Below are 12948 nucleotides of genomic sequence, written 5' to 3'. Positions count from 1 at the left end.
TTCATGAAAATGAATATTATTGAAAAAATTATGCATGGATTTCCATATTGTCCAATGGTTTACAAATTTTATTTTACAAAATCAGAGAATATAATTCAGAAAGAAGCATGTCAGTGAAAGATTACTTGCAATTTGTATATCATAATTTCTTTCTTTTTTTTTTTTTTTTTTGACAGGCAGAGTGGACAGTGACAGAGAGAGACAGAGAGAAAGGTCTTCCTTTGCCATTAGTTCACCCTCCAATGGCCGACACGGCCAGCACGCTGCGGCCAGCGCACCACGCTGATCTGATGGCAGGAGCCAGGTACTTATCCTGGTGTCCCATAGGGTGCAGGGCCCAAGTACTTGGGCCATCCTCCACTGCACTCCCTGGCCACAACAGAGAGCTGGCCTGGAAGAGGGGCAACCGGGACAGAATCTGGCGCCCGACTGGGACTAGAACCCGGTGTGCCGGCGCCGCTAGGCGGAGGATTAGCTTAGTAAGCTGCGGTTCTGGCCCATAATTTATTTCTAATAAGTGATAAACCATAAAAGGATACAAATATTTAATAATTTTCTTCATAAGTAATACTATTAAACTGCCTCCATGAGCTAACCTAAGATATATTACTTTCCCTACTTAGAATTCTCATTTCTCCCATTCTACTCAATGCAAGTACTACTAGAGTATATTAACTCTGCTCAAGGATTTAAAATAAAATCAAATAAGTCAGTAAAACCTTACATTAACACATAATTGGATGATGTAGAAATAGTAAAAATCATTTCTCAAAAATGGTTATGCAGTTTGAATAATATTCAATGGCTGATAGAACAAGACTCAAAGAGTTCTTAATGGCCAAAAGCACTCTAAACAGAGTAAGACATTTCCAGCAATAGTCAGTCACCATACTTTCAAAATTGTAATATCATTCTTAATTTAGATAAACTTAATAGGAGAGCCTACAAACCACTTTCAGAAACAGTTCTGGTCTCATTTCCATACTCCAGTTATTCAGGCCTCTGTTTTGCTAATGCTTGTTCTCTCCAAACCAGGATGACCATTCCTCAGTTTTCTTCTCCTATTTATCCTTCATGAATTAGTTAAAATGCCACCTCCTCCATGGAGCCTTGTAAAATCCCCTAGCATGAATTATTCATGGAATGGATGTTTGGTCTAGTGGTTAAAATACTAATAATGATGTCTGCAATTCAGATTGGTAGCCATGTTCAATCCCTGGCTCCAGCTTCCTGCTCATTCAAACCCTGGGAGGCAATGGTGGAAGTGCAACAAATTAGGTCACTGCCACCTACGTGGGAGACTTGGATTGAGTTTCTAGTTCCCAGCTTCCACTCAGCCCAACTCCAGTTGATGCAGTAGATGGGAATTCTCTCCCTCTCTAATAAATAGTAAAGTTTTAAGGAAAAAAAGAACGAATCACTTTTTTCCCCAAGAAGCCAACGGTGGTTCCGTAAGAAAATGAAACATAAGAAGCTAGTATAACAGAAAGATAAGTATGCACACAATGTTATGGGCACACTGTGGAGAGACCACCAACTCTACATGGAGTGAGTGGGGAAGGACTTCCCAAAGGAAGTGACATTTGTTCTGAGTCTTGAAGAACTGTCCTTGTGAGAGGGAGCTGAAGAGGATTCCAGATGGCAGGAGTAACAGTGTGAAAGCACAAGTGTGAAAACACTGGCTGGTTCCGAGGACCAGAAATGACTGTTCTGTGGGTGAAGTTCAGGTGCACAGGCTGAGTGGCAGGAAAAAAAGTTACAAGGATAATGTGTGGGATTAAAGTTGGTCAGCAGGCTTCAGTATGCTTTCTACTGCAGTTAACACGACTGTGACACAGGGTCATTAGTCTAAAAAAACTGACAGCTACCACAATGAGTCGGAATCAGCATGACAGCCATCAGGGCTTCAACAGGGCCATGTACTACAGGCTGGAGTGTCAATGTGACAGGCAGGCAGTTACGTGCAATTCTTGAAACTTTAAGAAAAACATAAACTTTAATTCATTCTTCCTTTCCTACTGTTTGAAAAGCTTCCTTAAATGCAAATGAGGGGTGCAAACTCCTGGTTCCGGCCGTTGCTGCCAAGTGAGGAGTGAGCCATCGGATGGAAGACCTCCCTCTCTCTCTGCCTCTCCTCTCTCTGTGTGTAATTCTGACTTTCAAATAAATAAGTAAATAAATAAATCTTTAAAAAAAGAATGTATCTACTTTTAAAAAATGCAAATGAGAATGATGCCATTACAGGAACTCACTTGAATATAGACTAGTCTATTTTTAAATGAGGCAATGATAAACTTTAACATTTTATCCATTTATGGTACAAGTTTCTTGCAGGTTGTCTCACTAATTACATTTACAGAATTATCTGAATTTCAGGAGGTAACATGAAAGATTTGCATTAAAATTATCCTTTTGTTTGCCACAAGAAGGGCAGTGAAGGGGAGAATTATAGGTGGCAAACAGGCAGAAGATGTCTTGACTAAATAAGGTCAGAGACAATGACCTCTGTGCAAACACAGAGGTAAGGAAGTTCAGAAGTTGTTCAGGTTTGCTCATTAGATAAAATGAGAAAAAACAAAAAGGAGGGAACTGGTCATTAAACTTCTGCATTGATGGTTATTAGCTGTTTGATCTTATGTGCCTAAATTCTCAGAGCATCAGTTTCCCTCAGTTGTAAAATGGGGAAAATATTACATGAAATAAGGTCTAAAGATTAAATGAGGGACTGGCGCTGTGGCGCAGTGAGTTAAAGCCCCAACCTGCAGCGCCGGCACCCATATAGGCACCGGTTCATGTTCCAGCTGCTCCTCTTCCCATCCAGCTCTCCACTATGGCCTGGGAAAGCAGTGGAAGATGGCCCAAGTCCTTGGGCCCCTGCACCCACGTAGGAGACCTGGAAGAAGCTCCTGGCTCCTGGCTTCAGGTCAGCCCAGCTCTGGCCATTGTGGTCATTTGGGGAATGAACCAGCGGAATGGAAGACCTCTCTCTCTCTCTCTCTCTGTCTCTACCTCTCTGTAACTCGATCTTTCAAATAAATAAAATAATTCTTTAAAAAAAATAAAGATTAAATGAAGGACTGGTGATGTGGTACAGTGGATTAAGCCTCTGCTTGGGATACCCACATCCCCTTTTAGCATGTCGATTCAAGTCCTGGCTACTCTGCCTGTGGTTCAGCTCCCTGGTAAAGTGCCTGGGAAGCAGTGGACAAAGGCTCAAGTACTTGAATTCCTTTCACTCATGTGGCAGATCCAAATGGAGTTCCAGCCTCCTGGCTAAAGCCTGACCCAGCCTAGACTGCTTCAACCATTTGGGAAGCGACTGGAAGAGAGAAGGTACCTCCCTGGAGTAGATGAAATCAAGGGTGAAAAGTACAGGTCCTGGGACAAAATAAATGTTCACTGAGGGACCAATTGGAAGAGACACCAGATCATCTACACTGAATTTCTGAACTTACATCTGCATAGAACTTAACCCAATGGCGAAATACAGAAGGAAAGCATGTCTGTTTAAGGAAAAGACGCTGGCTTCATTGTGTTGAGTTTGAGGAGCCTACAGGATATACAAATAATTAAAAATTTTGGTTTGGAGCTCAGGAGAGTTTGGATTGAGAAGCCATTTTTGGGTTACTGGTGGATGGGGGTTTGATTTTTTTTTTATCAGGAAAGTGGCTAAAATGCACATAAGGGAGGGCACAGACAAGATCTATTCTCCATCACACTTCAACAATAAAGAGAGAAAAGAATTAGGATAAAGGAAAAGGAACTGAAGAAGGAATTAGGAGGATTCCTCTTATGTGAAATAATCAAAAAGGGGCAAATCCACAGACCTTCAAAGTAAATTATTGCTTGTCTGAGGCTGGGAGTTTGAAGCCATAGACTCCAAATGGGAACCAGGATTCTTTTGGGGGGTGATGGACATATATTAAATCGGTATTAGGATGGCAGCATGTTTCCATAAATATATTAAAAACTGTACTGTAAAGTAAGCAATTTTTATACCATCTAAATTATACCTCATTAAATTTGTTTGCTAGGAAAAGCCAAAGGGGTTATGGTGGGTGAGTAGGCTAAATTAAAAACTGCAGAGCGAGTAAGCAAGATGAAGACTGAAGAGTCAGCGTTCCATTTCTCAGTAAGAACATTTGCAGTGGAGTGAAGAGGTCCTACATGGAAGAGTCCAAAGACGGCGAGCTGTGGTGGGCCGAGAACTTGGGAGGATGAGCAGGCAGAGGAAAGGAATGTCCAATGAAAAGGGAAGAAAAATAACAAAGGGGTAGCCCTGGTGAGGGCAAGGCCATTACGACAACACCACAGACCAAGGGCAAAGCAGCCATGAAAAAGGCAAATCTGAACAATTAGAGGATAGCTGCTGGAACTAAATCCCAGAGGAGGGAAGCGTAGACAGGGAGGGGCTGGTTTGTGATGCGTGTGGGCAGGCGCACAGACTTCACTTTACTGGAGCCCGCGGAGGATGCACGGATGTATCGATCGGTTTGGAGGTAGAAGGAAGTCAAGGCAGTTAGACTCAACGGCCACATTTCCCCGGTGCTGTAGGAGTAAGGGACATTGGCTGAGATGCAGGGATGGAGACTGGGTAAGATGCTCGAGGATCACTAACAAATCCAGCTACTTAGAGACCATATGGGGCACCAGCTGAGGCAGAGACCCACGCACTGCAGCAGCGCCAGCCAGCACAGTGGTGTCATTCTCCACAGCAGAGTCTGGGGCTTGGAAAGAGAAGCTGAGTAAGCAGAGGGTTGGGCTGACTGACTACCGGGAGTTGGCAGGGTGAGCAGGAGAAAGGCAGGGGGGCGGAGTGGAAATGAGAAACCATGAGCTGCTGGGGGAAGGGGAATGCCAGCAGAAGGAGGGGACTCCCGGCCTGGGAGCACCACCGCATTTAGACAGACGGAAGGAAAGTGGATTTAGTGAAAGCAGGGAAGCTGGAGGACATGAGACTCTTTGGAGTGCACGGTGTTTACCAAGGTAAAGCCCCAGCCCCAGGGGTCAGAGTGGGCCATGGGAATGCATGCTGATGCAGGTCCCAGAAGGCACACTTGTGCGGATGTACACGTAGAAAGGAAGCACTCTGCAGCTTTTCTACCAGCTCAGGTCCTGAAGAAAACTCTCCATCCACAGGAAAACTTCGTCCATTGTAATCTCTCTTTAGAACTGTTAGAATTGAGGGTCAAGAACTAAAACGAAGTCAGACATGACCAGTGGTCAAGTGAAGATTGAAAAGAGAGTCAGTGGTTACCTGAGATGTCCAAGGGTGGTGGGTGGGCTTCCCCCAGCGTGGCACGAATTTGGAATATTTTAAACAAGATCAGACAGAGGAGATGTACAGAGGCAGGATGGTGGTGGTGGGAAGTAAGGGGGAGGGTGTTGCAGGGGTGGAGGTGAGAAACGGAGGTTAACTTCTCCCTGAGTGGTCCTTGCTGGCTCTAACGCCACTAAACCAGCACCCAAACTCCCTCAACAGGAGACTGATCTGCATTTGCAAGGGTGATTTGAGACCAGGGTTAAATGGGGTAGGTCCAGAGAACTTTTCTTTTATTCCTGCCAGCTTCAAGAAACTGTGACCTTTGAGAGATGGAATCCTCTAGTAGAAGCCCATCAAAGAAGACCTCAGAAGAAGCCCCGAGAAGCAATGTTAGCAGACACCATACAAGACAAATGATAAACTAAACCTAACGACCTGTAATTATCAAATCTGTGTATCTTAAATGAACCACATTAACTGCCTAGCTATTCAGACAGACTCATGGCTTATAAATGACTGTTTTCAGATGATCACAGTCTAGGTTTAAGATGTTATAAATATTTGTAGTACATCATAAGAAGTGTTCCAGTACAATCTCTTTATTTGTGCATACATCTACCTACACACACATATTTGTATTATTCATTACTAAAGCAACTGACCCTCTGAGCCACGTATGGTACCCTAAAGAACAAATGCCTTATAACAGAGTAGGTGCACAGGGATAGAGAAAATGGAACTGACCCTGGAGCAGAACTTATGGCCCCATAGAGCACTACAGGCAGAGGCCACCTTGCTGAAGGTCAACACATGCTACTGTACCTCCTCTGATGACTTCAGAAATGTCACGTAAGTTTGCAGGACTTGAGACCTGGAGCCAATGCTTTTGCTAAGTAAGTTTAATTCTCCCTCTAGGCATTTAGCTTTAGAAGAAAGTGATGCTACTTCGTTGGGTTCAAATTCATTTTTCTCTGTCATCATTTTTACAGCTGCTTCTAATTCATGTGATGTCTCCTAAGAAAGCAAAGCACCAGAGGTCAGACACTGACAGACGAATCGTGAACATTCATATTTCATTACCCTTACTCACCTCCATCTTTCAGGATTATTAATTGAACTTGTACTAAGAATCTCCTTAATAAAACAAAGGCACAATTTAAGACTGTGAAAAGAAAGAAGTCACTTCAAAATAGAAACCACCTGAAATTATTACTGTTTTTTCCTGCTCTATCTGCTATACTTATTTAGATCATTCAATTTTCTGTGTCCCAAATAGAAGAAAAGTAGTTTGGTATGAAAGGATGTGAAACAAATAGCAGGGATATTTTAAATAATTTAAATAATGATACTTGAGACTTGCTTTATGGAATTTACCAATAGCTCTAGCAAATTCTTTTTTTTTTTTTTTTACAGGCAGAGTGGACAGTGAGAGAGAGAGACAGAGAGAAAGGTCCTCCTTTGCCATTGGTTCACCCTCCATTGGCCGCCGCGGCCGGCGGAGCCAGGTGCTTCTCTTGGTCTCCCGTGGGGTGCAGGGCCCAAGCACTTGGGCCATCCTCCACTGCACTCCCTGGCCACAGCAGAGAGCTTGCCTGGAAGAGGGGCAACCGGGACAGAATCCGGCACCCCGACCGGGACTAGAACCCGGTGTGCCGGCGCCGCTAGGTGGAGGATTAGCCTAGTGAGCCACGGCGCCAGCCGTAGCAAATTCTTAAACTAATTTTGTTTTACAAGACATGACAAACTGAAAATGCTTGTCTATTCATTTTAATTTGCAAAAACTGACATATTAATTATTCAATCTTAACTTAAGTCTCTGCCCAGCAGGCTTTAGAAACATGTATAAGGAAAAGGTTCCCTATGAGACATGGACAATTTGAAGACTCACTGAATCTGACCTGCTTAGGGCTGCTCTCCTAAGTGCAGGTTCTGTTAGTGAATGCTAACCACTGACCAGACAGATGAGTGGACACTGCAGACCTTTCATAGCTACAAGCACGTACCACATAACACCCTGTCCATCAGCAACAGCCTGCGTATGTGACTGTGGTCCTCTAAGATGATAATGGAGCTGAAAATTCTTTTTGCCTAGTGTCATCACAGGCATCTCTGTGTGTAGCACAGCACATTAGCTACTCACCTGTTGCACGATGCTGGTGGAAGCAAGCCTACTGTGCTGCTAATTGCGAACGAGTATAGCACGTACAATGCTGTGCACCCCGTCACACCTGATGACAATACACTGCTGGCTTATGCATTTGCTATACTATAGTTTGCATCATTGCTTTAGAGTAGCTCCTTCCACTTATAAAAAAAAAAAAGGTTTACTGTGAAACAGGTGACCTGTTAACACTTGGCAGGAGTCTCACACATCTTGTGTTGATGGTGTCTCTTGATCCTATCAAGAGGATACGCTGAATGATTGGCCTGCACCATCCACATTCATATAAGTACACTGTGTGGTGTTCACACACGACAGAACCACCTAAGGATGCCTTTGTCAGAGGGAGAAACCCCACTGGCAAGCAGCACATGACGAGATAATCGCCACAGAAAGAGCCACGTAAAACTTGCATGCAACTAAGCTACTCATCAAGCAAAAACTAAAGAGAAACAGCATCACTCTCATTTGAAGCCAGGAAGGGTTGCTTCTCTCCTTGTGTTTAATATGCTTCCCAAGTACTCCACTGAGAGCAGGTAATTTCAGTTTATAAGCCCTGCTGCATGACAGCACTGTGGGAAGAAGAGGAGTGGAGCCTTTCACTCCATGCCATCTCCTCCCTGCTTCTAACATTTTAAAATCGAACAAACAAAAAAATGAAATGAAGTTCAGATTTCCATTGTAAGTATTTTAAATAATGAATTTTTAAAATATCATCTTAAAATATTCGGTGTGTATGTGAGTTTTCCGGGGGCATTGTCTGCAAAGGAGGCTCTTGTTCTGAAAAACAGAATAAAAGGGCTCCTTCTGCCCGCCTGGGCAAGAGGGAAGGACCCTTGATATCTCTGGAACTCTGCTGGGCCAGCCAGGGACTTCTGTGCAGGTTAGGAGCTGCTGGCAGGCCTCTTTGAGCCTAGGTCCCATGAAAGGGGTGGAAGGGAGTGAGGGAAGGTGCTGGAGGTGGGTGGGGAGGGGCAGCACTTTCTGTCACCAAATAGCAGGCGTGCAAGCAAGGCTGTATTTTTATTTGCCTCCCCGAATCTTGCAACAATAGAAGGTGCTTCTGGTGATTTTCTCTTGTAACAACTCTTGCCAAAATCAGATTCCAAGACGCACACTCTTCCTGCCTCTGTTTGGCACCCCAAAAAGGACTTGCTAACACTCAGTAAAGGAACAGAAGCCAATGAGCAGTTAATAACCTGAATCTTTGTGAGCTTAAATTCCCCAAAAATGTACATATAATTTAGACACACATAAGCATGAGTTTGTGAATCATTATTTGTTATGTCTTCATTTGGAATTGCAACCTTCAAAGGAGCAAGGATTAAGGTCTATAGCTATGAAATGTTTTAAGAATCACATTAACAAAATCATGACCATAATAATAATTCTCATTTTATTCACCTTTATTTGGGTATTTAGTTCCAGATATTTATTCAAAATCTTTTCAGATTCAGAAAGGCTGGAACCAATATCCATTGCATTGGAAAGTACTGGACTCATTTTCTGAAGTGACATTTCTACCTGTAGGAATAAAGAGTATGTTACAGTCTTAGTATATATGTATTTGCGTATGTATATGCATATGTACAGAAAAATCACTCCATATATTCCCATTATTCTTATTATAACCTTAATTTTAACATAAAATCCTTTTAAATGTTTCAGAATTTCATATTTTAATAGCAACCCAATTTGCAGGCACATTTTGAAGCAGAAGTCCAGAGCTTGGGTATGTGGACACTCTGTGCATGGCTATAATTAGGACTGAGGGAATCTGGGGAAGCATCAAACCCTGAACATGAGATAGAAAAACACAGGGCAGTCTTGGGTATTTAATTGATTTGGAGACTATGACTTGGTCCTCCGTGTACATAAATAATGGACAAAGAGACCCATGAAGGGTTCTGTTCCATTCAAGTTACTCCCTTCAAGTTCTAGCTGGAGTTCATACTCCACAGACAGACTGGCTCTGAATTGGCAGTAAGACAAGAAGCAACAACTGTTTGAGTTCCTACTGTGCTTTCCACCACCACCAAATTCGCTGCAGTCTCAAGCTCTAGGGAATGTGACACTACCCCAGCCGCCATCCTTGGAGTCTCAAGAGACCAAGACTCAAATTTCCGATTTTCCAAATAAATAAGAGGTAGGGAAGCAATTTAGAGAGAGGCATTCTTATGTAATGCCCTCCCCTGTGATGTCTGTGATTCTACTGATGAGTTTAGGCATGCAAGTGCATTGTGTCAAATGAAAATGTCATGGAAAAGTTGAGGGGTGGGTGTTGTGGAGCAGATGGTCAAGCGGATGCTTGGGACACCCAAGTCCCATTATCAGAGTGTCTGGTTTCTTATTTTTTTTATTTTTATTTTTTTTAATTTTTTTGACAGGCAGAGTGGACAGTGAGAGAGAGAGACAGAGAGAAAGGTCTTCCTTTGCCGTTGGTTCACCCTCTAATGGACGCCGCGGCCAGCGCGCTGCGCTGATTTAATGGCAGGAGCCAGGTACTTCTCTTGGTCTCCCATGGGGTGCAGGGCCCAAGCACTTGGGCCATCCTCCACTGCACTCCCTGGCCACAGCAGAGAGCTGGCCTGGAAGAGGGGCAACCGGGACAGAATCCGGTGCCCCGACCGGGACTAGAACCCGGTGTGCCAGCGCCGCTAGGTGGAGGATTAGCCTAGTGAGCCGCGGCGCCGGTTAGAGTGTCTGGTTTCAATACCAGCAACGTCTGCTTCTGATCCAGTTTCCTGCTACTGCACCTGGGAGGCAGCAGGTGATGGTCCACACATTAGGCTTCCTGCCATCCACATGTGAGACCCAGATAAAGTGTGGCTCCTGGCTTTGATCAGGCCTATGCCTGGCTATTGGAGACATTGAAGGGAATGAACCAGGAGATTCAAGACCTCTTTTTGCCTCTCCCTCTCTTTGTCACTCTGCCTTTCAAATAAATCAAATAAATTTTGAAAAAAAAAAATAAACAGATCTCAGGGCTGGCATTGTGGTACAGTGGGTTAAACCACTTCTTGCAATGCCAGCATCCTATATGGGTGCTGGTTCAAGTCTCAGCTGCTCCACTTCTGATCCAGCTCCCTGCTAGTGTGCCTCGGAAAGCAGCAGAGGATGGTCCAAGTGCTTGGGTCCCTACACCCATGTAGGATACCCAGATGAATTTTCTGGCTCCTGGCTTTCGCCTGGCCATTGCAGCCATTTGGGGAGTGAACCAGTGGATGGAAAATCTCTATGTCTCTCCCTCTCTCGTTCTCTGTAACTCTGTCTTTAAACAAATAAAATGAATCTTTAAAAATAATAAATAAATAAACCTTTAGAAGTTTTGTCAAGACCCAGTCCTTGAAGCAAGGTTCATCAGCATCAGTGTCACCGAAATATTACTAATGTTTACCATATGTCCTGTCTACAGATAAGTAAACTTCTGTTCGGTAGTCTCTGGTTTTTTTTTTTTTTTTGAAAATAGGAAATACAGGGCATCATCGTGGCATAGCAGGTTAAGCTGCCACCTGCTATGCCAGTATCCCATATGAGTGCTGGTTTGATTCCCGGAAAATTCCCTTCTGATCCAGCTCCCTGCTAATGCACCTGGGAAAGCAGAAGATGGTCCAAGTGCTTGTGTCCCTGTACCACCATGGGAGACCCAGATGAAGCTCCTGGCTCCTGGCTTCAACCTGGCCCAACCCCAGCTGTTGCGGTCATTTGGGGAATGAACCAGAGAATGAATGATTCATATTCTCATTCTCTCTCTCTCTCTCTCTCTGTCTCTTTCTCTCTGCCTTTCAAATAAATAAATACATCTCTAGAAAGCAAAAAGAAAATAGGAAATAAAATTCTGCCACATCAGTGCACTCCCCTTGCAGAGAGGGTCTGCACATGCATGCTTTCATGCAGACTCACCACGTCCCTTGCACCAGTCTAGTTAAACAAACAGGACAGTGTCAATGTATTCTTAGAAAAACCTAAAACTTAGCAATTTGGTATCTATTTTTCCATTTTTCCATCCAGCTATGGTTCTCATGTTGTAGGGTATATGTTAACTAAGACTTGTACATATTTGGGAACATGCTCAGAACCATCCAATCACGGGTCTTTTTCCAATTCATACTTGATCCAGTCAACCCAGTGCTGTACAAAAGGGGGACTGCCTTTGTATTTATGGAATATGTTCAGGCCAGAGTGGGAAGATAGCATTGGATATCTATTTTCTTTTTATTTGACAGAGTTAGAGAGAGAGAGAGAGAGAGAGAAAGGTCTTCCTTCCGTTGGTTCACCCCCAAATGGATGCCACGACTGGAGCTATGCCAATCCGAAGCCAGGAGCCAGGCACTTCCTCATGGTCTCCCATGCGGTGCAGGGGCCCAAGTACCTGGGCCATCCTCCACTGCCCTCCCTGGCCACAGCAGAGAGATGGACTGGAAGAGGAGCAACCGGGACAGAATCCAGTGCCCCGACCGGGACTAGAATCCGGTGCCCACGTGGGATGCTAGCACCGCAGGCGGAGGACCAACCAAGTGAGCCAAGGCACCAGCCCCTGGATATCTATTTTTGACAACTTGGAACAGGGATAATTGATGAGTAATGGTGAATTACAGCTCTGTCTGATTCAATCATCAGACTTGATATGGAACATAAGGGAAGCCACTCTCCACCCACCTACTTACTGCAACTGTCATCCCATCTAGAATCAGCAAATCAGACGTTTACACTCATTTTATGAAACTACCTTCCTTAGGCAGCCCTCCACTGATGCTGCCAATTGTTGTTTCTTAAGAGCAAGCTCCTTGTGCGCAGAACATTGTTCGGTCAGATGATCCACTCGCCTCCGAATGCATCCCAGCATCTCACGGACGCCGGCCACCCGAGAGCTGGAGGGAACAAGCCAGCTATTAGCTCACCACACCCAGACATGGAAGCAGTGGCAACAGGGAACATTTGAAAGTGGATCTGCTCTTTCATGTTAGTTTGAGTTGGTAAAAGTTATCAGCTTTAGGATAATAGAAGTTAAACAGCTACCTTCCCAGTAGAACAGAGAGCAAAAACACATCATGTTTCTTTGTTCTAAGTCAGTTACTCCTGAGGGAGAAGATGAGTTATGGGTTTCTGCACCCAGGTCTAATCTTCTTTTCTACAGGTTTACTTTTTAATATTTCTCCAAGATATTTCAAGAACTTTACGGCAAAAGGCACAGTGTGTTCACCAACAGTTTTCCTGAGGGGGTTAATTAAAAGCTTCATTTATCTAAAGATGCTCTTTGAATAGAAATGTGGATCAGCCAATTAACAAAACATTTAATAATCCAATAGAGTAAAATATTTATACAACACGAAGGTCCCTGTTCTTGGTGATTATAAATGCTCAAGGCTGTATTCATTACATGAAAACTAAGTTATTACCAATAATTAAGAATTAAATAAACTTCACAAAAAAGAAATCAAGCTTCACATGATCATTTTTATTTGTGTTGGTCTCATGAGAAAAAGAAAAGTGACATGAACACTCATAAAATGAAAATGATTTT

The 12948-nt window shown here is 43.7% G+C and overlaps 1 protein-coding gene and 1 long non-coding RNA gene across 3 annotated transcripts in view; one reads left to right on the top strand and one right to left on the bottom strand.

Annotated features, from left to right (window-relative positions):
* Positions 1 to 12948, bottom strand: part of CCDC141 (coiled-coil domain containing 141) — a 202735-nt gene that overhangs the window by 47371 nt on the left and 142416 nt on the right. For both annotated transcript variants that reach the window (XM_070070578.2, XM_070070581.2), the window contains exons 9-11: positions 12154 to 12295; positions 8829 to 8948; positions 6086 to 6277 (exon numbers count right to left, since the gene is read on the bottom strand). In XM_070070578.2, the coding sequence (XP_069926679.1) occupies positions 6086 to 6277; positions 8829 to 8948; positions 12154 to 12295 (454 nt within the window). The remainder of the gene's footprint in view (positions 1 to 6085; positions 6278 to 8828; positions 8949 to 12153; positions 12296 to 12948) is intronic.
* On the top strand, positions 4838 to 5840 carry LOC138848971 (uncharacterized). The gene is made up of 2 exons (XR_016230739.1): positions 4838 to 4986; positions 5567 to 5840. It is a non-coding gene; the product is annotated as an uncharacterized LOC138848971 (long non-coding RNA).

Source organism: Oryctolagus cuniculus, chromosome 3 (assembly GCF_051225735.1).
Source record: "Oryctolagus cuniculus isolate XC-2025 breed Fujian yellow rabbit chromosome 3, ASM5122573v1, whole genome shotgun sequence".
Lineage (NCBI taxonomy): Eukaryota > Metazoa > Chordata > Mammalia > Lagomorpha > Leporidae > Oryctolagus > Oryctolagus cuniculus.
This window is presented reverse-complemented; position numbering and strand designations above follow the sequence as displayed.